Consider the following 27,203-nt stretch of genomic DNA (forward strand, 5'->3'; position numbering starts at 1 on the left):
CAAGGAAGACTTGTTTTTTCCCGGAATTCCAGATGGTACGCGTCTTGAAGAATCCCCAGAACCCATTGGTCTGATAAACTGGACGCACAGACCTCTCTGAAATTGTGTAATCTTCCTCCAGGAGGAAAGGTCTGGACAGCTCACCATCATTGATTTTTAGCCTGAAAGGAAGGAAAGGACTTACATCCTCTGCCTCTAAACTGAAAGTTAGATCTTCCATCCTAAGGTTGAAATAATTACCTTCAAGAGGAACCCTTGAAATTTTGATGCAGATTGCTCTGCCTGTGGGCAAAAGAGGGTCCCTTCTGGCCTCTGGTAACCTGTGGGAGAAGAGGAGTCTTACCTCCTGTACTCTTTGAAATTAAAGTCTCAAATTGCTTACCGAACAACATATCCCCTTCAAAAGGAAGATTCAGTAAATTCAACTTGGAGCCTGTGTCAGCTTCCCAATGTCGTAGCCATAGGGCTCTTCCGACAAGGTTAGCAGTAGCCATAGACTTTGCATTAAGGTCCAAAATATTGGCAGCGTATGATAAGCAGAAAGAAGTAACCATATTATTTTCATTATCTTGCAAAGTATGAGATACGTTAGAAGACCACGCCTCAGAAACTTTAAGGGTTGAAAACAGGGCAAGCAGAGGATGAAATAAGGCTCCTTGTTGAAGATAAAATCTCTTTAAATTTTTTTTTTTTTTTATCCATGACATCTTAAAACGATCCAGCATCATCTACAGGGAAAATCATCTTTTTTGAAAGTCTAGCAATCGCAGCGTCAATCTTGGGAGTAGAAAAAAATTGGTTATGCAAAGATTTTTCAAAAGGAACATTTTTATAAATTTTATCAGGAACTCCAAACTGTTTATCTGGTTTTGAAAAAACATTTAAGTATATAGACTTTAAATTGTCAGAAGCAGGAAAGAACTGATCTGGTGCAGAATTTGAATTAAACCAATCAGATGGTATTTGAGACAGTTCATCTTCAATGCCCAGGGAACTCTTAATCCCTTTAATAAACTCAGAAATATTTGCAGCGTCAAACACCATAGGTAAGTCAGATTCTAAATCTTTACCATAAGAGGCACAATCAAGATTTTGCAAATTATCCAAAGAACCCTCACGTGATTGAGAAAAGCTTCCACCATAAATCTGGCCAATACACACTTTACTGAGCTTCTTGTCTTGCCAGCAAGGAGTAGCACAAAGGGAACAGGTGGGCATAGACTGGGCTGTATTGCTATGAAACAAGTATAACCAGCCATGATGAGTAAATAATATGTACTACAAGACATATAAGATACATACATAGAAAAATAAGTCAAACCTTGCAGTTGCCCCGATTCCTCCTGGGCTGTAACAGGTTGAGGTTGATAATGCTGAACATATATTGATAAAATATATTAAGCCCAAGAAGCTTATAATAAAAAGTCCCCATTGTCTAAAAGGAGCAAAATGTTTAAAGGGACAGTCTAGTCAAAACTAAACTTTCATGATTCAGATAGAGCATGCAATTTTAAACAACTTTCCAATTTACTTTTATCATCAAATCTGCTTTGTTCCCTTGGTGGTATTTTTGAAAAGCTAAACCTAGCTAGACTCAAACTGATTTCTAAACAGTTGAAAACCGCCTCCTAGCTCAGAGCATTTTGAAAGTTTTTCACAGTTATACTGTGCTAGTTCACATGTGTCATATAGATAACATGGTGCTCACTCCCGTGAAGTTATTTAGGAGTCTTCACTGATTGACTACACTGCATGTCTGTCAAAGGCACTTAGATAAGGAGGCTGTTTGCAAAGGCTTAGATACAAGGTAATTACAGAGGTAAAAAGTATATTAATATAACTGTGTTGGTTATGCAAAAACGGGGAATGGGTAATAAAGGGATTATCTATCTTTTTAAATAAGAAAATTTTTGGTGTAGACTGTCCCTTTAAGTGCCAAAAAAAGAGAGTGCATAGCACTTGCCGGAATGCAGACACCAAGATGTCAATTTTTAAAAAGTTAGCATAAGTACTGATATCTTCATGGGATTAGGTAATAAAGCTACAGTTATAAACCACGTTGATGCTTTAAAGGATTCATGCGCACGCGAAATGACAGCCCTCAGACGCAGCCCCCGTGATGTCCCTTACCAATGACGTCACAGTAACATGGCAGCCCCCACAAGGAAACCATAAGGAACGGTACTCCCATCGCCTATCGCCATATTAGTGACCGCAGCCACAGCAACAAATGGTGTTGACAGCTGGAAGGATCACCAGCTCAAAATAGGCAGCAACTCGACCAAAGAAAAAACGGTAAACTCCCTTAGCCCATAAGGTAGAAAAATGGAGAGGGACTTCTAGCCCTGTCCACCAAACTGGCTGGACAGAACTAGGAGGAGGAAGGGGTGGTGTCTCACTAAGTCTTTTATGGTAAATGAGGGGAGTGTATAGCTCTGTCCACACCCCTCAGGAGAGGGGGTCTCACTGGTATGTATTATCAGGGGGGCCCAAGATAATGGATTATGATTATTGAAAACATTTAGATTAACGTTATTAGGGCTTTCATCAGCAGACTAAAAGTGCATTCTCGACTCAGAAGAACAGCCTAAAACCAGCAATTGTGATTGAATCGCCCTTTTTTATTTTTTGCAAAAATAAATCAGCTGAGAGGAGACTTAAATAATGTTAATACATTTGTATATTTAGCATATTTGGAAATTCTGCAATTCTTAAACTTTCCTCCCTTTTTGGCCTACAGAAATCTATAAATGTATGTTTTTATGTGGAAAAAAACAATCATATATTCAGAAATCACATTATCCATTACTATTCACATCTGCAATGAAAATCCAGAAAGGGAGTAAAATGTTCAGAATTAATGCTATACTATGCTATCACCTAAAATAAGAAAAAGAAAAAAACTATCCATCTAACTTCAAAGAAAAACTAAAAGCTAAAACATGATAAGATGTAATCATGATTGGTCTGACATAAATGTAAAGAACTGTAGTTAAAAGTACTGTTATATAATACAGATTCTCATGTGCCAAAAAAAGTTCCAATATATATAAAAAAAAAAAAAACACACAAGGTTAAAAAACCATTGCAAGTTAACATTAACAGTAAAAATAAAAATAATACCATGCTCTGTCTTTTCCCTTGGAGTCACTCTCTGAAGAAGCTTTAGAACATCCTCCTCAATGAGGTCTGGTAGATTTGTGAGATGATACAGAATATAAAGTGCAGAATGGCTGTCTAAGCTATACAAGTGACGAAGTATGTCCTCCTTGGAAATTTCTCGACTGTAAAAGGAAAACAATATATAATCACTCCAGTAATGATATTTAAACAATGAAAGTAGATGCTTGTTTTATGTAGGAAATATCCTAGTAGCGCTTTCAACCAATAGAATAATAAAAATGTCATTTTAATATACAGAATAAATTAGAATATAGATAAGTCACTAGTATATTACACCACAACCAAAAATGGCTGCAGATGTTGGCAACTGGTATCAAGGAATAAAAGTAAAAAAAACATTTGCAGAGAGTCAACTCCTTCCAGACAGAGTTAAGTTCCCCCTCTGCCCACAATATCAATAGACCCCTGAGCCAATACCACTAGGCATATGCAGCACTGGAATGGTGCAAGTACTACCTAACGGCTGTCTTAAAGACACTACAACCACTTGATGCTTATTTAGTAAGCATTATTCCCAAGATATAGACTACTCCTTTCTGCTGCCCAAAAGAGTTAAAAACATTGCATTTGCCATTGGAATCTCCATCCCCAACAGCAACTATAGTTTAAGTTAAAACTAAAAGATACAGCCTTTCAAATTAGAAGTGCAACTAGAACTCACTGGGTCCCAGGGCAAAGTCTGTGTTACTTAGCGTTCTCCTTGGTGTTATTACTGTTTGCTGGATTGATACATTGCTGCTGAACTCTGCTTGTCTGACTACTCTGCCTGTTTACCCCTAAACTGCTGGATTGATTTACTGCTGCTGAACTCTGCTTGTCTGACAACTCTGCCTGTTTACCCCTAATCTGCTGGATTGATTTACTATTGCTGAACCCTGCCAGTCTGACTACTCTGCTTGTTTAACCCCTATTGCTCTGGATTGCCTCTCTGTTGCCAAACCCTGCCTGCCTGACCATCCGAGTGGTTTACCTCTGGACTGTTTTCCCGTTGCCAAACCCTGCCTGTCTGACTATCCTAGTGGTTCACCTCTGGACTGCTTTACCGTTGCCAAACCCTGCCTGCCTGACCTTTCTAGAGGTTTAACCCTGAACTGCCTTTCCTGCCTGTTACCGCTGAAGACCATCCTACCTGTGGTGAGTGCCGCTTACCTCATCTTGCGAACTTTCTCTGCTCTGGGATATTCCCTATCATTCCGGCTCGACGCCGGGATAAGAAGACTACTGGCCGATAGTGGAATATCCCACAAGTCTTACACCTATCTTCTGATGGCTACTTCCAGCAGGATAATGCACAATGTCACAAAGCTCAAATCATCTCAAACTGGTTTCTTGAACATGACAATGAGTTCACTGTACTCCAATGGCCTCCACAGTCACCAGATCTCAATCCAATAGAGCACCTTTGGAACGTGGTGGAATGGGAGATTCGCATCATGGATGTGCAGTCGACAAATCTGCAGCAACTGCGTGATGCTATCATGTCAATATGGACCCTAATGCCTGAGGAAATGTTTCCAACACCTTATTGAATCTATGCCACGAAAAATTAAGGCAGTTCTGAAGGCAAAAGGGGGTCCAACCCGGTACTAGCAAGGTGTACCTAATAAAAGTGGCTGGTGAGGGTGCATAAAAGTATTGATAGTGTACAAGGCCGCCCTATCATGAGTGGCATTGGTTCTATATCAGCACATTTATCTGAATGGTTGGATGCAATTTTGAATCCACTTGTTCTCAGACTGCACAGCTATTTGAAAGACACTAAACACATGATAAATCTGTTGGAGGAACAGGAATGGATAGATGGCCGCTACAGATGGGTGACAATCGATGTGGCGGCACTCTATTTCTCTATACCTCATGAGAAAGGGCTAGAGGCAGTGTCTTTTTTCCTGAGAACTTGTACGGACTTTACAGACGGTCTAAGGGACTATATATTGAGGGTCACTATGTATCTCCTGACACACAATTACTTCAAATTTATAGCGCTGCGGAATCTGTTGGCGCTCTACAAATAACCGATAATAAAAATTTGAAGGACAATTTTATCTCCAAAGGTGCGGGACAGCGATGGGTGCTAAGTTCGCGCCATCATTTGCCAAACTTTACATGGGATGGTGGGAGCTGTCCCACATCTTTGGAGATGCAAATAGACACAAAGATAAATTTGTGTTTTACAGGAGATACATAGATGACCTGCTTTTTATATGGAAGGGTACTGAAGAAGTTTTAGAATCTTTCATTTTTTAAATTAATGACAATGACATGGGTTTGAGGTTCACATTTGAACATCACACTAATAGCATCTGTTTTCTGGATTTAACTTTAATGGGTAACAAGAATGGACTCATTACATGTGATACTTTTCGAAAACCAATCACACGAAATACACTTTTGCATGCCAGAAGCTGCCATCCTCCACATGTGCCTTTTTCATTGGCTAAGGGGCAGTTTGTAAGATTAAAAAGAAACTGCACTGAGGATGGAGCTTTTAACAGACAAAGTGATGATTTGAGAAGAAGACCGAGAGAGGGGTTATTCTGATATTATTCTAGACAAAGCACAGGAACAGGTAGCTAGTATAAAAAGAAAGACACTTCTTGATAAAGAATGTAATGGTAAGGGACGCTTATCGGAATCGAATAGGGGTACCTTTTTTGTAACTGAATATAGTGCCCAATACAAAGACATCTGTAAGATTGTGAAAAAACATTTCAAATTGTTAGTCGCAGATGATGGCTTGACCAATAGTGTCGAGAGAGGTCTAAGATGCTCATAGAGGAAATGCAAGACCCTGGGGAATATTTTATCCCCTTCCTGTCTGCCTAAAACTAACAATAAGTCTCAAAGCTCATGGCTACAGTATAAAGGGATGTACAGATGTGGCAAGAAAAAATGCAGACCCTGTGAATATGCCCTAATCTCTAACAGTTTTCAATCCACAAGTACAGGGGAGACCTTTCAGATTGAATCATGCTTAAACTGTACTACATCTTACGTTATCTATGTAATAACATGCACAGATTGTTTGATTCAATATGTAGGGTTAACCTCCAATGACGCAAACACAAGGATTAGAAACCATCTGTCTACCATCAGTTCAGGAGAAGCCACTACCCCTCTTGTCCAGCATTTTACAAGAAGGCATAATAAAGCCTTGACCACTTTTCGATGGCAAGCCATTGAAAGGGTGGTAACCCCCCTAGGGGAGGAGACAGAGACAAATTGCTGGGCAAGAGGGAAATGTATTGGATTTTTAAACTGGGCACGAGAGTTCCCTCAAGTATGAACTCCAAATAAGATTTAAGAAATTACTGGAAATGAGAGGATAGTTTTTGTAATTCAACAATGAGACATATATATGTATGTGAAGAATATTATCATTATGGTTGCCACATACTGAAGTCCTATCTGAATAATATCACTAATCAGTTCTGGGTCCTGTATGTTTCAATCTCAAATGAGAGACTTAGATTGAATTATATCAATCTCTTGTTTGTTTTTTTGTTATATATAAAAAAATCCCCTATATAGGGTATACAGTATACATTCATTTTGATGTAGTTACTATAAGTAACAGTGGCTTATGGATATGATCCGTTTCTTGTAATTTAGTGCAATATATTAACCATGTCAATTATGGTTAGTATGGATGCAAGCAATTAATATTGTCTAAATACTTTAATATGAAATGTTACGTAACTGCACAGACAATATACTTGGTACTTAAATAACATTGATTTATTAATGTCACCATACTTTTCCTTTAGTGGCCATTTATTACCCATATATTTATGAAGCTATTTAGCAGGTATGTGTAATTACACAAAGTGTCACTACTTTATAGGAAATAAGGTCCTTTTTACTGTCACACATGGTTTAAGGTTTGTGAATAAACAAAAACATTAATAATTACAATATATAAATTATTTAACGTTCATGAATTATTTATTCTGAATTTAAGAACAAGAGTTAAATATACCTTTAAATTGGGTTATTAGCAGAATTCAGCATGATTATGTTTTAACCAATGAGAGAATGGTATAGGGTACATAAGATCATGTTACAGGTGTACCTGTTAGCTATGATTACAGCTGTGAGCCGAAACATGTCAGCAGCATTCTCTCATGCTTGATTTGTTTTTCACTGTTTTTTCATGTTACCTCCGTAATTTTAAGATGTTTTGATACAATAAAATTTTCTATTTTTAAATTGCTATTTGCACTCCTGCTGAACTTTTTTTGCGGTTTTCTACAATTTTACCAGGATAGCAGTGGTGCTTTTGCAATTTTTGTGCTCCTACAGCCCCTAGATAGCGTGGACAGCTAGACTTCTGTGCTTTGTGAGGCTTTCAGCTCATTTGGATTTCCTCCATAATTCTACTCATCTGATTGGACAAGCTGGATCACGTGGTATGTCACACACGCACGCAATTACAGCGTCTGAGGTGCAGAGATCTACAGCGTCTGAGGTGTAAGGAATACACGATACACGTTACATCGACGGATCTATTGAGGAAGTTTTGCCTGGTACAGAGAGAGAAGATTGTGAGGCCAGTAAGTGGACACAGCCGCATAGCGGTTTCTACACTGACCAGGATTCAGGTGTATGATGATGTGTTAAGACCCATACCGTTGTAATACTCACTCTTAAGGCTTTGAACTTGGATTCAATCTGGCACACTTTTTTAACCATCCATACGTTTGAGACTGTGTATTATATGGTTTATTTAAGCTGCCTCAGCATAGAAGGTCTATGGGCAATCGTATCTAGGGGCATATATAAAAAACTATTTTTGGTAATAATATTTGGATTTTGACTGAATAACTCTGCTTTTGTGTGTGTATATATATATATATATATATATATATATATATATATATATATATATATATATATATATATATATATATATATATATATATATATATATATACATACACACATACACACACATACATACAGTGGATATAAAACCAAATTTATGCTTACCTGATAAATTTCTCTCTCTTGTGGTGTATCCAGTCCACGGGTTCATCCATTACTTGTGGGATATTCTCCTTCCCAACAGGAAGTTGCAAGAGGACACCCACAGCAGAGCTGTCTATATAGCTCCTCCCCTAACTGCCACCCCCAGTCATTCGACCGAAGACAAGCAACAAAAAAGGAGAAACTATAGGGTGCAGTGGTGACTGTAGTTTAAAAATAAAAAACACCTGCCTTAAAATGACAGGGCGGGCCATGGACTGGATACACCACAAGAGAAATAAATTTATCAGGTAAGCATAAATTTGGTTTTCTCTTGTAAAGGTGTATCCAGTCCACAGGTTCATACATTACTTGTGGGATACCAATAGCAAAGCTTTAGGACACGGATGAAGGGCGGGACAAGGCAGGAACTTAAACAGAAGGCACCACTGCCTGTAAGACCTTTCTCCCAAAAATAGCCTCCGAAGAAGCAAAAGCATCGAATTTGTAGAATTTAGAAAAAAAGTATGAAGCGAAGACCAAGTCGCCGCCTTACAAATCTGTTCAACAGAGGCCTCATTTTTAAAAGCCCATGTGGAAGCCACCGCTCTAGTGGAATGAGCTGTAATTCTTTCAGGAGGCCAGGAGGCTGCTGGCCAGCAGTCTCATAAATTAAGCGGATTATGCTTCTCCGCCAAAAAGAAAGAGAAGTTGCCGAAGCCTTTTGGCCTCTCCTCTGTCCAGAGTAGACCACAAACAAAGCAGATGTTTGACGAAAATCCTTCGTAGCTTGTAAATAAAACTTTAAAGCACAAACCACATCAAGATTGTGTAAAAGACGTTCCTTCTTTGAGGAAGGATTAGGACATAATGAAGGAACAACAATCTCCTGATTGATATTCTTATTAGATACTACCTTAGGAAGAAACCCAGGTTTGGTACGCAAAACTACCTTATCTGCATGGAAAATCAGATAAGGGGAATCACACTGTAAAGCAGATAACTCCGAAACTCTTCAAGCCGAGGAGATAGCTACTAAAAACAGAACTTTCCAAGATAAAAGCTTAATATCTATGGAATGCAAAGGTTCAAACGGAACCCCTTGAAGAACTTTAAGAACTAAATTTAAACTCCATGGCGGAGCAACAGGTTTAAACACAGGCTTGATTCTAACTAAAGCCTGACAAGACACCTGAACGTCTGGAACCTCAGCCAGACGTTTGTGCAAAAGAATAGACAGAGCAGAAATCTTTCCCTTTAAGGAACTAGCTGACAATCCTTTCTCCAATCCCTCTTGGAGAAAGGATAAGATTATAGGAATCCTGACTTTACTCCATGAGTAACCCTTGGATTCACACCAATGAAAATATTTACACCATATCTTATAATAGATCTTCCTGGTGACAGGCTTTCGAGCCTGAATTAAGGTATCAATGACCGACTCGGAAAAACCACGCTTTGATAGAATCAAGCGTTCAATCTCCAAGCAGTCAGACGCAGAGAAATTAGATTTGGATGTTTGAAAGGACCTTGAAGTAGAAGGTCCTGCCTTAGCGGCAGAGTCCATGGTGGAAAGGATGACATGTCCACCAGATCTGCATACCAAGTCCTGCGTGGCCATGCAGGAGCTATCAAAATCACCGAAGCTCTCTCCTGCTTGATCTTGGCAATCAGACGAGGGAGCAGAGGAAACGGTGGAAACACATAAGCCAGGCTGAAGGACCAGGGCGCTGCTAGAGCATCTATCAGCGCTGCCTTGGGATCCCTGGACCTGGACCCGTAAAGCGTAAAGAGGAAGCTTGGCGTTCTGACGAGACGCCATGAGATCCAGTTCTGGTTTGCCCCATAGTTGAATCAACTGGGCAAATACCTCCGGATGGAGCTCCCACTCCCCCGGATGAAAAGTCTGCCGACTTAGGAAATCCGCCTCCCAGTTCTCTACTCCTGGGATATGGATAGCTGAGAGATGGCAAGAGTGAAACTCTGCCCATAGAATTATCTTTGAGACCTCCAACATTGCCAGGGGGCTCCTTGTTCCCCCCTGATGGTTGATATAGGCTACAGTCGTGATGTTGTCCGACTGAAATCTGATGAACCTGACCGCAGCTAGCTGAGGCCAAGTCTGAAGAGCATTGAATATCGCTCTTAGTTCCAGAATGTTTATCGGAAGGAGGGCTTCCTCCTGAGTCCACGAACCCTGAGCCTTCAGGGAGTTCCAGACTGCGCCCCAGCCCAGAAGGCTGGCATCTGTCGTCACTATAGTCCATTCTGGCCTGCGGAAACTCATTCCCCTGGACAGATGGACCCGAGATAGCCACCAGATAAGAGAATCCTTGGTCTCTTGATCCAGATTTAGCAGAGGGGACAAATCTGTGTAATCCCCATTCCACTGATTGAGCATGCAAAGTTGCAGTGGTCTGAGATGTAGGGGGACAAACGGAATTATGTCCATTGCCGCTACCATTAGGCCGATTACTTCCATACACTGAGCCACTGACGGCTGAGAAGTGGAATAAAGAGCACGGCAGGAAGTTAGAAGCTTTGACAACCTGACCTCTGTCAGAAAAATCTTCATTTCTACTGAATCTATCAGAGTTCCTAGGAAGGAAACTCTTGTGAGAGGGGAGAGAGAACTCTTTTCTTCATTCACCTTCCAACCGTGAGACCTCAGGAATGCCAGAACAATGTCCGTATGGGACTTGGCGATTTGAAAATTCGAGGCCTGTATCAGAATGTCGTCTAGGTAAGGAGCCACCGCTATGCCTCGTGGCCTTAGAACCGCCAGAAGGGACCCTAGAACCTTCGTAAAGATTCTTGGTGCCGTGGCTAACCCGAAGGGAAGAGCCACAAACTGGTAATGCCTGTCTAGGAAGGCAAACCTGAGAAACCGATGATGATCTCTGTGTATCAGAATGTGGAGATAAGCATCCTTTAAGCCCACGGTAGTCATATATTGACCCTCCTGGATCATAGGTAGGATGGTTCGAATAGTCTCCATCTTGAAGGATGGGACTCTGAGAAATTTGTTTAGGATCTTGAGATCCAAGATTGGTCTGAAAGTTCCCTCTTTTTTGGGAACTATAAACAGATTTGAATAGAATCCTTGCCCCTGTTCCTCCCTTGGAACTGGGTGGATCACTCCCATAACCAGAAGGTCTTGAACGCAACGTAAGAATGCCTCTCGCTTTATCTGGTTTGCAGATAATCGTGAGAGATGAAATCTCCCCTTTGGAGATGAGGCTTTGAAATCCAGAAGATATCCCTGGGAAATAATCTCCAGAGCCCAGGGATCCTGGACGTCCCTTGCCCAAGCCTGGGCGAAGAGAGAAAGTCTGCCCCCAACTAGATCCGGTCCCGGCACTCTGTCACTCCTCTTACCATATCCGCAGTACCCAGCCCCACAGAGGCTCTTTGAGGATAAGTCCTCCCAGCGGTAGACAATGCAGATTCACTTGCTAATGCAGCTGGCAGATCTCAGCTGACAGGCAAAGTCACTGAAGAGGCTTTTATAGTGGATAACAAGTCCACTGTTGAATTTGCCATATTGCTTATCTGTTCCAAATCAACAGGCAGCATAGTATAAACAGCAGCAGTTTGAGCTTTCATATCAAAAGCTATATAGAAGTAATGTGTGTACTTGGCTATACATCTGACATATTAGGTTGCAAAGATGCATACAGAAGATAGTTGTAATTAGGGGCCCGATCCTGACAGAATGCAGAGTAGTCTACATAATTCAAGCATGATAAGGCTGTGGGTGAATTAGGCTGGTCAAAGTGTGCCGTTAGTAAATCAAATGCGAAAGGAGCTACTTAAACCCTCTCTTTTTTATACAAAATATATGTTGCATTTATCACAACACTTCCTCTCTACAAAGTAATAAAAAAGTAATAAAACACTAAACCTATTTTGTAGTCTGTAGTCTAAATTAATCAATGACTTGAGAGCTATAATCCTGATTTGCGTTAATAATGTAAATATTTAAATTATAAGGAAATAAAAAGTAATACAAAGCAATCGAGGAGGCGGCACTATGCAAGGGTATAAGTACAAGGACTTTTAAAGTTCCAAAACTACAGATAGGCATAAACCTAGTTCCACAACCATGACTTACTATGAGTAATGTCACTACAAGAGAAAGTCATAATACAATGCACATTCTTAACATACCCCTAAAAGACCTATAAACAAAAAAGAAGCAAAGATTTTGCATTAAGTCAGCTTGGGAAAAGTTTCTATGAAACAAAAGGAAGCAGTTTTTGCTTTTTAACATTTACACGTGTCATGTATTAATGTAATTCTTCACATCTTCTTATTATAAGTCTTAGATTTTAGATTATCTAAGGAGAAAGGGCCTCACATTCTTCTGTCGCAGTCTTGCCTATCCCTGTCATGTATTTTTACCACAGTATAGAGGAATCTGTTGGTGCATTACAAATAAAGATGATAATTATAAAAATATAATTTTATTCAATGTTGCTATACTGTTTCAATGGAAACTTAACTATTATGCTAATTTCAGAAGTTCTACAACACCTCATGGGCTCTGACCAGATAATCCAAATCCAGTCATGCATACACCTGGTTGTCACATGCTCTAAATCTTGATATATAATATTATTTCCAGTAACAATTAAAGGGATAGTAAACTCAGATTTTTTTTTGTATATTTAAAAAGATTATATAATAATATTCCAGTTTGCAATTAACACCTATTAAACGTTTTTTACTGTTTCCGTGTAATTTCTGTTACAAAATAGTATTGCTGCCAAACCCATTTTAGGCTCATTATGCAAGCCTAATAATAATGTTCTACCTGGGTAGAACAATCATGGCGCCCGCAATGCGCAGTTCGTCCACTTCCGCGACTTACGCATGAGCATAGTGCATTTATTACCCCTCATATAATCTAAATATTGAAACAAATGCACGTTGCACAAAAATAGCATTGCTGTTATTACGCAGTGTGTGCGCATCTTGTGACAAACCAAGATAGTGGACATGACAGTGCGCATGCGATAAATTATAAAGATTACTGGGCATGCGATTTGTAGAGTGTGTTTCTAGGACTAATATTATAATTAGACTCTGCCTACTGTAGTGGGATTGGAGGAAGCGCTATTGTGAACTTGGGGAATGTTCTGCCTACATTTCTGGGCTGTCATTGCAGCAGATTTTTGGATAAAAATATATATTAATTTTACATATTTAGAAGCTTTGTTTGAAAAAAAAGTAAGTGGATTTACAAGAATATATAGTCATGATTGTAATTCCTTTTTTTTTTTTTAAATAGCAATCTACAAAGATTTATAACCCTTTAAGTCAACAATTGCATTTTTTTTTTTACAGAAAATAAAAAAAAGGAACAAAGCAATATAATCCATGGTCTTATTAAGGGCCATAATAGTCCAACATTATATGTTCTAATTAGTTAGAGTATGTCATTTTATGACTATCAACCCTGTGCTACTGTGCCAGAGCGGCACTTTTACTGTGTGTTTAACCCCTTTGCGGGGGTTAAACACACAGTAGTGCAGGGTCATTAATCGTAAAATTACTTGCTCTAACAAATTAGAGCATGTAATTTTTTGACTATTAAGGATGATTACAAAAAAGCATATTACAGATGTTTTGAGTCTAACAAATTCAACCTTACAATGAAATATTATAGTGAAATTATCTGTGAAAATACCTGTTATGTTCTATGCACCATTCTAAAGCTTCAACTTGAAACTGAAGTCCATCACAGAAGTCCTTAAATATGAAATCATTGCATAGATCCTGCAAAGCACAAAATAATTATATTTTAAATAGCTTTTTGAATAGTGCATTGTTACATAAACAGAAGGTTGCACTATATTTTTATATCATTAGCAGATATTTAGCACAGTCAATGCAAGATTCACTTGGTGATAAAGCCTCAAACTCTATTTGATCAATGGGTTTATTTGAACCCAAAAGCAAGTTATAGGTTTCAAAGTAATGCACAAAAATAAATCAGGTTAATGAAAAGTGAAGGTTTTTAAAAGATTGCAACTATTAAATCATAACACCAGTTAAGAGTAAATACAAAACAATATTTCACATTGAAAATTGTCTTTGTCGAGTCATGCCTTTACACCCATCTCTAGGTATATGATTTTATTGGTTTGAACCTTTAATGAGTGCTGGTGATTATTCTTGTATCAACATTTTAAGTTGAAAAAATTGGTGAATGTTGAGCTGATGGTATGTGAGAGGGAAGGGTAAACTTTGGAAATAGTTGTTGAGCAGGCTATTTGAGAGAGGAAGATGTTTTACACTAAAACAGTAAAAAAAAAGTGCATAAGTGAAGAATAGCAAAAAAACACAATTTATGCTTACCTGATAAATTTATTTCTCCTGTGGTGTATCCAGTCCACGGATCATCCATTACTTGTGGGATATTCTCATTCCCAACAGGAAGTTGCAAGAGAACACCCACAGCAGAGCTGTCTATATAGCTCCTCCCCTAACTGCCATATCCAGTCATTCGACCGAAAACAAGCAGAGAAAGGAGAAACCATAGGGTGCAGTGGTGACTGTAGTTAAAAATTAAAAAATACCTGCCTTAAAATGACAGGGCGGGCCGTGGACTGGATACACCACAAGAGAAATAAATTTATCAGGTAAGCATAAATTATGTTTTCTCTTGTTAAGTGTATCCAGTCCACGGATCATCCATTACTTGTGGGATACCAATACCAGCTAAAGTACACGGATGAAGGGAGGGACAAGGCAGGTACTTAAACGGAAGGTACCACTGCCTGTAAAACCTTTCTCCCAAAAATAGCCTCTGAAGAAGCAAAAGTATCAAATTTGTAGAATTTTGAAAAAGTATGAAGCGAAGACCAAGTTGCCGCCTTGCAAATCTGTTCCACTTGGGCCTTTAAAAATGAGGCTTCTGTTGAAGCCACAGCTCTAGTAGAATGAGCTGTAATCCTTTCAGGAGGCTGCTGGCCAGCAGTCTCATAGGCTAAGCGGATTATGCTTCTTAGCCAAAAAGAAAGAGAGGTTGCCGAAGCCTTTTGACCTCTCCTCTGTCCAGAATAGACAACAAACAAAGCAGATGTTTGACGAAAATCTTTAGTAGCTTGTAAGTAAAACTTTAAAAGCACGAACCACATCCAGATTGTGTAATAGACGTTCCTTCTTTGAAGAAGGATTAGGACACAAGGATGGAACAACAATCTCTTGATTGATATTCTTATAAAAGATACCACCTTAGGTAAAAACCCAGGTTTGGTACGCAGGACTACCTTATCCGTATGAAAGATCAGATAAGGAGAATCACATTGTAAGGCAGATAACTCGGAAACTCTACGAGCCGAGGAAATAGCTACCAAAAAAAGAACTTTCCAATATAAAAGTTTGATATCTATGGAATGAAGAGGTTCAAACGGAACTCCTTGAAGAACCTTAAGAACCAGATTTAAGCTCCATGGTGGAGCAACAGGTTTAAACACAGGCTTCATTCTAACTAAAGCCTGACAAAATGCCTGAACGTCTGGAACATCTGCCAGACGCTTGTGCAAAAGGACAGTGCAGAAATCTGTCCCTTTAAGGAACTAGCTGACAATCCCTTTTCCAAACCTTCTTAGAGAAAGGATAATATCCTGGGAATCCTGACCTTACTCCATGAGTAACCCTTGGATTCACACCAATAATGATATTTACGCCATATCTTATGGTAAATTTTCCTGGTGACAGGCTTTCGTGCCTGTATTAAGGTATCAATGACTGACTCGGAGAAGCCACGCTTTGATAAAATCAAGCGTTCAATCTCCAGGCAGTCAGTCTCAGAGAAATTAGATTTGGATGATTGAAAGGACCTTGTAGTGGAAGGTCTTGTCTTAACGGCAGAGTCCAAGGTGGAATAGATGACATGTCCACTAGATCTGCATACCAGGTCCTGCTTGGCCACATGGAAACACATAGGCCAGGTTGAAAAACCAAGGCGCTGCTAGAGCATCTATCAGCGTCGCCTCAGGATCCCTGGACCTGGATCCGTAACAAGGAAGCTTGGCGTTCTGGTGAGACGCCATGAGATCCAGTTCTGGTTTGCCCCAACGATGAATCAATTGAGCAAACACCTCCGGATGGAGTTCCCACTCCCCCGGATGAAAAGTCTGACGACTTAGAAAATCCACCTCCCAGTTCTCTACACCTGGGATATGGACAGCTGATAGGTGGCAAGAGTGAATCTCTGCCCAGCGAATTATCCTTGAGACTTCTAAAATTGCTAGGAAACTCCTTGTTCCCCCTTGATGGTTGATGTAAGCCACAGTCGTGATGTTGTCCGACTGAAATCTGATGAACCACAGAGTTGCTGAGGCCAAGCCTGAAGAGCATTGAATATCGCTGTCAGTTCCAGAATATTTATTGGAAGGAGTGTCTCCTCTTGAGTCCACGATCCGTGAGCCTTCAGGGAGTTCCAGACTGCACCCCAACCTAGAAGGCTGGCATCTGTCGTTACAATTGTCCAATCTGGCCTGCGAAAGGTCATACCTTTGGACAGATGGACCCGAGATAGCCACCAGAGAAGAGAATCCCTGGTCTCTTGATCCAGATTTAGTAGAGGGGACAAATCTGTGTAATCCCCATTCCACTGACTGAGCATGCATAGTTGCAGCGGTCTGAGATGTAGGCGTGCAAACGGCACTATGTCCATTGCCGCTACCATTAAGCCGATTACTTCCATGCACTGAGCCACCGAAGGGCGCGGAATGCAATGAAGAACACGGCAGGAATTTAGAAGCTTTGATAACCTGGACTCCATCAGGTAAATTTTAATTTCCACAGAATCTATCAGAGTCCCTAGGAAGGAAACTCTTGTGAGTGGGGATAGAGAACTCTCTTCCTCGTTCACTTTCCACCCATGCGACCTCAGAAATGCCAGTACTATGTCCGTATGAGACTTAGCAATTTGGAAGTTTGACGCCTGTATCAGGATGTCATCTAAATAAGAGGCCACTGCTATGCCCCGCGGCCTTAGGACTGCCAGAAGCGACCCCAGAACCTTCGTAAAAATTCTTGGGGCTGTAGCTAATCCAAAGGGAAGAGCTACAAACTGGTAATGCCTGTCTAGAAAGGCAAACCTGAGAAACCGATGATGATCTTTGTGTATCGGAATGTGAAGATAAGCATCCTTTAAATCCACTGTAGTCATATATTGACCCTCCTGGATCATAGGTAGGATGGTACGAATAGTTTCCATCTTGAATGATGCAACTCTGAGGAATTTGTTTAAGATCTTTAGATCCAAAATTGGTCTGAAGGTTCCCTCTTTTTTGGGAACCACAAACAGATTTGAGTAAAATCCCTGTCCCTGTTCCTCTTTTGGAACTGGATGGATCACTCCCATAACTAGGAGGTCTTGTACACAATGTAAGAATGCCTCTCTCTTTATCTGGTTTGCAGATAATTGTGAAAGGTGAAATCTCGCTTTTGGGGGGGAAGCTTTGAAGTCCAGAAGATATCCCTGAGATATAATTTCCAACGCCCAGGGATCCTGGACATCTCTTGCCCATGCCTGGGCGAAGAGTGAAAGTCTGTCCCCTACTAGATCCGTTACCGGATAGGGGCCGTTCCTTCATGCTGTCTTAGAGGCAGCAGCAGGCTTTTTGGCCTGCTTACCTTTATTCCAGGTCTGGTTAGGTCTCCAGACCGTCTTGGACTGAGCAAAAGTTCCCTCTTGTTTTGTATTAGAGGAAGTTGATGCCGCACCTGCCTTGAAGTTTCGAAAGGCACGAAAATTAGACTGTTTGGCCCTTGATTTGGACCTGTCCTGAGGAAGGGCATGACCTTTTCCTCCAGTGATATCAGCAATAATCTCCTTCAAACCAGGCCCGAATAGGGTCTGCCCCTTGAAGGGAATGTTAAGCAGCTTAGACTTTGAAGTAATGTCAGCTGACCATGATTTAAGCCATAGCGCTCTGCGCGCCTGGATAGCAAAACCAGAATTCTTAGCCGTTAGTTTAGTCAAATGAACAATGGCATCAGAAACAAAAGAACTGGCTAGCTTAAGTGCTCTAAGCTTGTCAAGTATGTCATCCAATGGAGTCGCTACCTGTAAAGCCTCTTCCAGAGACTCAAACTAGAACGCTGCAGCAGCAGTGACAGGGGCAATGCATGCAAGGGGCTGTAGGATAAAACCTTGCTGAATAAACATTTTCTTAAGGTAACCCTCTAATTTTTTATCCATTGAATCTAAAAAAGCACAACTGTCCTCGACAGGGATAGTAGTACGCTTTGCTAGAGTAGAAACTGCTCCCTCCACCTTAGGGACTGTCTGCCATAAGTCCCGTGTGGTGGCGTCTATTGGAAACATTTTTCTAAAAATAGGAGGGGGAGAGAACGGCACACCTGGTCTATCCCATTCCTTATTAATAATTTCTGTAAACCTTTTAGGTATTGGAAAAACATCAGTACATACCGGCACTGCATAGTATTTATCCAGTCTACATAATTTCTCTGGCACTGCAATTGTATCACAGTCATTCAGAGCAGCTAAAACCTCCCTGAGCAATACGCGGAAGTGTTCAAGCTTAAATTTAAATGTAGAAATATCAGAATCAGGTTGCATCATCTTCCCTGAGTCAGAAACATTACCCACAGACTGAAGCTCTCCTTCCTCAGCTTCTGCATATTGTAAGGCAGTATCAGACATGGTTCTTAAAGCGTCAGTATGCTCTGTATTTCGTCTCACCCCAGAGCTATCTCGCTTTCCTCTAAATTAAGGTAGTCTGGCTAATACCGCTGACAGTGTATTATCCATGACTGACGCCATGTCTTGTAAAGTAAACGCTATGGGCGCCCTAGATGTACTTGGCGCCATTTGAGCGGGAGTCCCTTGAGCGGGAGTCAAAGGATCTGACACGTGGGGAGAGTTAGTAGGCATAACTTCCCCCTCGTCAGATTCCTCTGGTGATACATTTTTTAAAGACAGAATATGATCTTTATTGCTTAAAGTGAAATCAGTACATTTGGTACACATTCTAAGAGGGGGTTCCACCATGGCTTTTAAACATAATGAACAAGGAGTTTCGTCTATGTCAGACATGTTTATACAGACTATCAATGAGACTAGCAAGCTTGGAAAACACTTTAAATCAAGTTAACAAGCAAATATAAAAAACGGTACTGTGCCTTTAAGAGAAACAAATTTTGTCAGAATTTGAAAAACAGTGAAAAAAGGCAGTAAATCAAACGAAATTTTTACAGTGTATGTAATAAGCTAACAGAGCATTGCACCCATTTGCAAATGGATGATTAACCCCTTAGTTCAAAAAACGGATCAAAAAAACGATAGACGTTTTTTAACAGTCACAACAAACTGCCACAGCTCTCCTGTGGCCCTACCTTCCCCAATAAACGACTTTGGAAAGCCTTTGAGCCCTTTAGAGATGTCCTATAGCATTCAGGGGACTCCTGAGGGAAGCTGATGTCTCAGTCTGTAATTTTAACTGCGCAAAAAAGCGCTAAATTAGGCCCCTCCCACTCATATTACAACAGTGGAAAGCCTCAGGAAACTGTTTCTAGGCAAAATTTAAGCCAGCCATGTAAAAAAACATAATTTATGCTTACCTGATAAATTCCTTTCTTCTGTAGTGTGATCAGTCCACGGGTCATCATTACTTCTGGGATATTACTCCTCCCCAACAGGAAGTGCAAGAGGATTCACCCAGCAGAGCTGCATATAGCTCCTCCCCTCTACATCACTCCCAGTCATTCGACCAAGGACCAACGAGAAAGGAAAAGCCAAGGGTGAAGTGGTGACTGGAGTATAAATTAAAAAATATTTACCTGCCTTAAAAACAGGGCGGGCCGTGGACTGATCACACTACAGAAGAAAGGAATTTATCAGGTAAGCATAAATTATGTTTTCTTCTGTTAAGTGTGATCAGTCCACGGGTCATCATTACTTCTGGGATACCAATACCAAAGCAAAAGTACACGGATGACGGGAGGGATAGGCAGGCTCTTTATACAGAAGGAACCACTGCCTGAAGAACCTTTCTCCCAAAAATAGTCTCCGATGAAGCAAAAGTGTCAAATTTGTAAAATTTGGAAAAAGTATGAAGCGAAGACCAAGTTGCAGCCTTGCAAATCTGTTCAACAGAGGCCTCATTCTTGAAGGCCCAAGTGGAAGCCACAGCTCTAGTAGAATGAGCTGTAATTCTTTCAGGAGGCTGCTGTCCAGCAGTCTCATAAGCTAAACGAATTATGCTACGAAGCCAAAAAGAAAGAGAGGTAGCGGAAGCTTTTTGACCTCTCCTCTGCCCAGAGTAAATGACAAACAGAGAAGACGTTTGTCGAAATTCCTTAGTTGCCTGTAAGTAAAATTTTAGAGCACGGACTACATCCAGGTTGTGCAGTAGACGTTCCTTCTTTGAAGAAGGATTTGGGCATAAAGAAGGAACAACAATCTCTTGATTGATATTCCTGTTAGTAACTACCTTAGGTAAGAACCCAGGTTTAGTACGCAGGACTACCTTATCCGAATGAAAAATCAAATAAGGAGAATCACAATGTAAGGCTGATAATTCAGAGACTCTTCGAGCCGAGGAAATAGCCATTAAAAATAGAACTTTCCAAGATAACAACTTTATATCAATGGAATGAAGGGGTTCAAACGGAACGCCCTGTAAAACATTAAGAACAAGGTTTAAACTCCATGGTGGAGCAACAGTTTTAAACACAGGCTTAATCCTGGCCAAAGCCTGACAAAAAGCCTGGACGTCAGGAACTTCTGACAGACGTTTGTGTAACAGAATGGACAGAGCTGAGATCTGTCCCTTTAATGAACTAGCAGATAAACCCTTTTCTAAACCTTCTTGTAGAAAAGACAATATCCTAGGAATCCTAACCTTACTCCAAGAGTAACCTTTGGATTCACACCAATATAGGTATTTACGCCATATCTTATGGTAAATCTTTCTGGTAACAGGTTTCCTAGCCTGTATTAAGGTATCAATAACTGACTCAGAAAACCCACGTCTTGATAAAATCAAGCGTTCAATTTCCAAGCAGTCAGCTTCAGAGAAGTTAGATTTTGATGTTTGAAGGGACCCTGTATCAGAAGGTCCTGTTTCAGAGGTAGAGACCAAGGTGGACAGGATGACAAGTCCACCAGGTCTGCATACCAAGTCCTGCGTGGCCACGCAGGTGCTATTAGAATCACTGATGCTCTCTCTTGTTTGATTCTGGCAATCAATCGAGGAAGTAACGGGAAGGGTGGAAACACGTAAGCCATCCTGAAGTCCCAAGGTGCTGTCAGAGCATCTATCAGGACTGCTCCTGGATCCCTGGATCTGGACCCGTAACGAGGAAGCTTGGCGTTCTGTCGAGACGCCATGAGATCTATCTCTGGTTTGCCCCAACGTCGAAGTATTTGGGCAAAGACCTCCGGATGAAGTTCCCACTCCCCCGGATGAAAAGTCTGACGACTTAAGAAATCCGCCTCCCAGTTCTCCACTCCCGGGATGTGGATTGCTGACAGGTGGCAAGAGTGAGACTCTGCCCAGCGAATTATCTTTGATACTTCCATCATAGCTAGGGAGCTTCTTGTCCCTCCCTGATGGTTGATGTAAGCTACAGTCGTGATGTTGTCCGACTGAAACCTGATGAACCCCCGAGTTGTCAACTGGGGCCAAGCCAGGAGGGCATTGAGAACTGCTCTCAATTCCAGAATGTTTATTGGCAGGAGACTCTCCTCCTGACTCCATTGTCCCTGAGCCTTCAGAGAATTCCAGACGGCACCCCAACCTAGAAGGCTGGCGTCTGTTGTTACAATTGTCCAGTCTGGTCTGCTGAATGGCATCCCCCTGGACAGATGTGGCCGAGAAAGCCACCATAGAAGAGAATTTCTGGTCTCTTGATCCAGATTCAGAGAAGGGGATAAGTCTGAGTAATCCCCATTCCACTGACTTAGCATGCACAGTTGCAGTGGTCTGAGGTGTAAGCGTGCAAAGGGTACTATGTCCATTGCCGCTACCATTAAGCCGATTACCTCCATGCATTGAGCCACTGACGGGTGTTGAATGGAATGAAGGGTGCGGCAAGCACTTTGAAGTCTTGTTAGCCTGTCCTCTGTCAGGTAAATCTTCATTTCTACAGAATCTATAAGAGTCCCCAGGAAGGGAACTCTTGTGAGTGGAACGAGTGAACTTTTCTTTTCGTTCACCTTCCATCCATGTGACCTTAGAAATGCCAGCACTAACTCTGTATGAGACTTGGCAGTTTGAAAGCTTGAAGCTTGTATCAGAATGTCGTCTAGGTATGGAGCTACCGAGATTCCCCGCGGTCTTAGTACCGCCAGAAGAGCACCCAGAACCTTTGTGAAGATTCTTGGAGCTGTAGCCAATCCGAATGGAAGAGCCACAAACTGGTAATGCCTGTCTAGGAAGGCAAACCTTAGGTACCGATAATGATCTTTGTGAATCGGTATGTGAAGGTAAGCATCTTTTAAATCTACAGTGGTCATGTACTGACCCTCTTGGATCATAGGTAAAATTGTCCGAATAGTCTCCATCTTGAACGATGGAACTCTTAGGAATTTGTTTAGGATCTTTAAGTCCAGGATTGGTCTGAAAGTTCCCTCTTTTTTGGGAACCACAAACAGATTTGAGTAAAACCCCTGTCCCTGTTCCGATCGTGGAACTGGATGGATTACTCCCATTAACAAGAGCTCTTGTACGCAGCGTAGAAAAGCCTCTTTCTTTGTCTGGATTGTTGACAATCTTGACAGATGAAATCTCTCTCTTGGAGGAGAGTATTTGAAGTCCAGAAGGTATCCCTGAGATATTATCTCTAGCGCCCAGGGATCCTGAACATCTCTTGCCCAAGCCTGGGCGAAGAGAGAAAGTCTGCCCCCCACTAGATCCGATCCCGGATCGGGGGCCCTCAATTCATGCTGTTTTAGGGGCAGCAGCAGGTTTCCTAGTCTGCTTGCCCTTGTTCCAGGACTGGTTAGGTTTCCAGCCTTGTCTGTAGCGAGCAACAGCTCCTTCCTGTTTTGGTGCAGAGGAAGTTGATGCTGCTCCTGCTTTGAAATTACGAAAGGAACGAAAATTAGACTGTCTAGTCTTGGCTTTGGCTTTGTCCTGAGGCAGGGCATGGCCTTTACCTCCTGTAATGTCAGCGATAATCTCTTTCAACCCGGGCCCGAATAAGGTCTGCCCTTTGAAAGGTATATTAAGCAATTTAGACTTAGAAGTAACATCAGCTGACCAGGATTTTAGCCACAGCGCCCTGCGTGCCTGAATGGCGAATCCTGAATTCTTCGCCGTAAGTTTAGTAAGATGTACTACGGCCTCCGAAATGAATGAATTAGCTAGTTTAAGGACTCTAAGCCTGTCCGTAATGTCGTCCAGAGTAGCTGAACCAATGTTCTCTTCCAGAGACTCAATCCAGAATGCCGCTGCAGCCGTGATCGGCGCAATGCATGCAAGGGGTTGCAATATAAAACCTTGTTGAACAAACATTTTCTTAAGGTAACCCTCTAATTTTTTATCCATTGGATCTGAAAAAGCACAGCTATCCTCCACCGGGATAGTGGTACGCTTAGCTAAGGTAGAAACTGCTCCCTCCACCTTAGGGACCGTTTGCCATAAGTCCCTTGTGGTGGCGTCTATTGGAAACATTTTTCTAAATATCGGAGGGGGTGAGAACGGCACACCGGGTCTATCCCACTCCTTAGTAACAATTTCAGTAAGTCTCTTAGGTATAGGAAAAACCTCAGTACTCGTCGGTACCGCAAAATATTTATCCAACCTACACATTTTCTCTGGTATTGCAACTGTGTTACAATCATTCAGAGCCGCTAACACCTCCCCTAGTAATACACGGAGGTTTTCCAGTTTAAATTTAAAATTTGAAATATCTGAATCCAGTCTGTTTGGATCAGAACCGTCACCCACAGAATGAAGCTCTCCGTCCTCATGTTCTGCCACCTGTGACGCAGTGTCTGACATGGCCCTAATATTATCAGCGCACTCTGTTCTCACCCCAGAGTGATCACGCTTACCTCTTAGCTCTGGTAATTTAGCCAAAACCTCAGTCATAACAGTAGCCATATCCTGTAATGTGATTTGTAATGGCCGCCCAGATGTACTCGGCGCTACAATATCACGCACCTCCCTCTGAGCGGGAGATGTAGGTACTGACACGTGAGGCGAGTTAGTCGGCATAACTCTCCCCTCGTTGTTTGGTGAAATTTGTTCAATTTGTACAGATTGACTTTTATTTAAAGTAGCATCAATACAGTTAGTACATAAATTTCTATTGGGCTCCACTTTGGCATTGCAACAAATGACACAGGTATCATCCTCTGAATCAGACATGTTTAACACACTAGCAAATAAACTTGTAACTTGGAAATACAATTCAATTAGAATAATATTAAAACGTACTGTGCCTTTAAGAAGCACAGAAGATCTATGACAGTTGAAAATTAATAAATTGAAACAGTTATAGCCTCAATCCTTGTAAATAACACAACTTTAGCAAAGGTTTAATCCCATTAGCAAAGATAACAAATTCTGAAAGCAGGAAACAAATTACAGAATAAACGTTTTTTATCTCAGTCAAACTATAATTCTCACAGCTCTGCTGAGAGAAATTACCTCCTTCAAAATAAGTTTTGAAGACCCCTGAGCTCTGTAGAGATGAACCGGATCATGCAGGGAATACAATGAGTTGCTGACTGAAATATTTGATGTGTAGAAAAAGCGCCAAAAAACGGCCCCTCCCCCTCACACACAGCAGTGAGGGAGAACAGAAACTGTCAGAAAACAGATTAAGCAACTGCCAAGTGGAAAAATAGTGCCCAAACATTTATTCACTCAGTACCTCAGTAAATGAAAACGATTTTACATTCCAGCAAAAACGTTAAACATAATCTCTAGTTATTAAACAGCTTTATGTATTTCTTACAGTGTAATTCTAGTGAAGTACCATTCCCCAGAATACTGAAGTGTAAAGTATACATACATGACATTATATCGGTATGGCAGCATTTTCTCATCAATTCCATTGTCAGAAAATAAAAACTGCTACATACCTCTATGCAGATTCATCTGCCCGCTGTCCCCTGATCTGAAGTTTACCTCTCCTCAGATGGCCGAGAAACAGCAATATGATCTTAACTACTCCGGCTAAAATCATAACAAAAACTCTGGTAGATTCTTCTTCAAACTCTGCCAGAGAGATAATAACACACTCCGGTGCTATTTTAAAATAACAAACTTTTGATTGAAGATATAAAACTAAGTATAATCACCATAGTCCTCTCACATATCCTATCTAGTCGTTGGGTGCAAGAGAATGACTGGGAGTGACGTAGAGGGGAGGAGCTATATGCAGCTCTGCTGGGTGAGTCCTCTTGCACTTCCTGTTGGGGAGGAGTAATATCCCAGAAGTAATGATGACCCGTGGACTGATCACACTTAACAGAAGAAAACTAGGCCCCAATAAAGTTTTATCACCAAAAACATATATAAAAACGCTTAAACATGCCAGCAAACGTTTTATATAGCAATTTTATAAGAGTATTACCTCTGAGAGTAAGCATGATACCAGTCGCTATTAAATTACAGTATCCAGGCTTATCTTACATTAATCCGGTATCAGCAGCATTTTCTAGCCTTTACATCTCTAGAAAAAATTATAACTGCACATAACTCATAGGATAACCTGCACGCCATTCTCCCGCTGAAGTTACCTCTCTCCTCAGACATATGTGAGAACAGCAATGGATCTTAGTTACAACCTGCTAAGATCATAGAAAACACAGGCAGATTCTTCTTCTATTTACTGCCTGAGATAAAATAGTACAACTCCGGTACCATTTGAAAATAACAAACTTTTGATTGAAGAAAAAACTAACTATATTTCACCACTCTCTCTTACTACCTCCATGCTTGTTGAGAGTTGCAAGAGAATGACTGGGTATGGCAGTTAGGGGAGGAGCTATATAGACAGCTCTGCTGTGGGTGTCCTCTTGCAACTTCCTGTTGGGAATGAGAATATCCCACAAGTAATGGATGATCCGTGGACTGGATACACCTTACAAGAGAAAGGTAAAGTAAAAAGATGTCCACAGTTCACTATGAAATGTTTGCATAAATGTTATTTAGTAAATTCTGATATTGTCTTTTCAATTTTTCTTTTTATATTGGACTAATCAATTGGCCACTATCCGACAACTGTGTAATTGTTACCTTGTTGCATCTTTACAACCATATGGGCAGAAGATCTTGAAACAAGTTTAAAAAGAATATTGATTAACTGACATAGCATGAACAAACTTAAATGTTATTTACTGGCATAAAAAGTAGTCTGTCACTTTAAATTATGAACTAATTGAATTAATTGATGCAATAATTATCTTGCAACAAAATTATATTACACAATATTTAAATTTAAAAAAATGTTATTTCTAATCTAACATAATACAATATTCTTCTATAAGTGAAGTAACACAACCTACCATATTTTGGTGCAGTGAGCCGAGAAGAGATTTTGCAGACTCTATGCTTTGGCAGTGAGTCCACCCCAGCAGAACAAGGAGACGCCGGAGTGGTTTAAACTCTCTTTTTAGCAAGTTATTCAAGGTGGAAAAATCTTCTCTCTTTAACAAGGTCAATGAAGTAAGCTAAGAACAGAAATAATATACATCATATATATGTCACAAGACAAATTATTTAAAATTACGTGTACAGAAATGTGTTACCATAATCAGAAAAGCATGTAAATCAAAAGCTGGACAGATAACACTATGGGGTCGATATATCAACCTGAGGCAGACAGGGGCATACATATGCGCCCCTGTCCGCTGCAGCGGGCTGAATTCAGCATTGCACACTAGCACTATTTTGCGTTCTCGTGCAATCCCGCCCCCAGCCCGCGCACAGCCAATCACGCGCGGGCAGGAGCTGCCAATCTCCCCGGTCGTACTAGATCACGGAGATTGTATTTCGCCACTTTAGAGGTGGCGAAAGATTAGGGAAGCAGTGGTCTGATGACCGCTGCTTGTT

The 27,203-nt window shown here is 40.9% G+C and overlaps 1 protein-coding gene across 1 annotated transcript in view; it reads right to left on the reverse strand.

Moving 5' to 3' along the window:
- The window catches only part of ZFYVE26 (zinc finger FYVE-type containing 26), a gene marked incomplete at its 3' end in the record, with an annotated part of 634,764 nt that overhangs the window by 561,788 nt on the left and 45,773 nt on the right, over nt 1-27,203 (reverse strand). The window contains 3 exon segments of the mRNA XM_053697844.1: nt 3,124-3,284; nt 13,841-13,929; nt 26,657-26,821. Coding sequence (XP_053553819.1) covers nt 3,124-3,284; nt 13,841-13,929; nt 26,657-26,821 — 415 coding nt within the window.

Source organism: Bombina bombina, chromosome 1 (assembly GCF_027579735.1).
Source record: "Bombina bombina isolate aBomBom1 chromosome 1, aBomBom1.pri, whole genome shotgun sequence".
Lineage (NCBI taxonomy): Eukaryota > Metazoa > Chordata > Amphibia > Anura > Bombinatoridae > Bombina > Bombina bombina.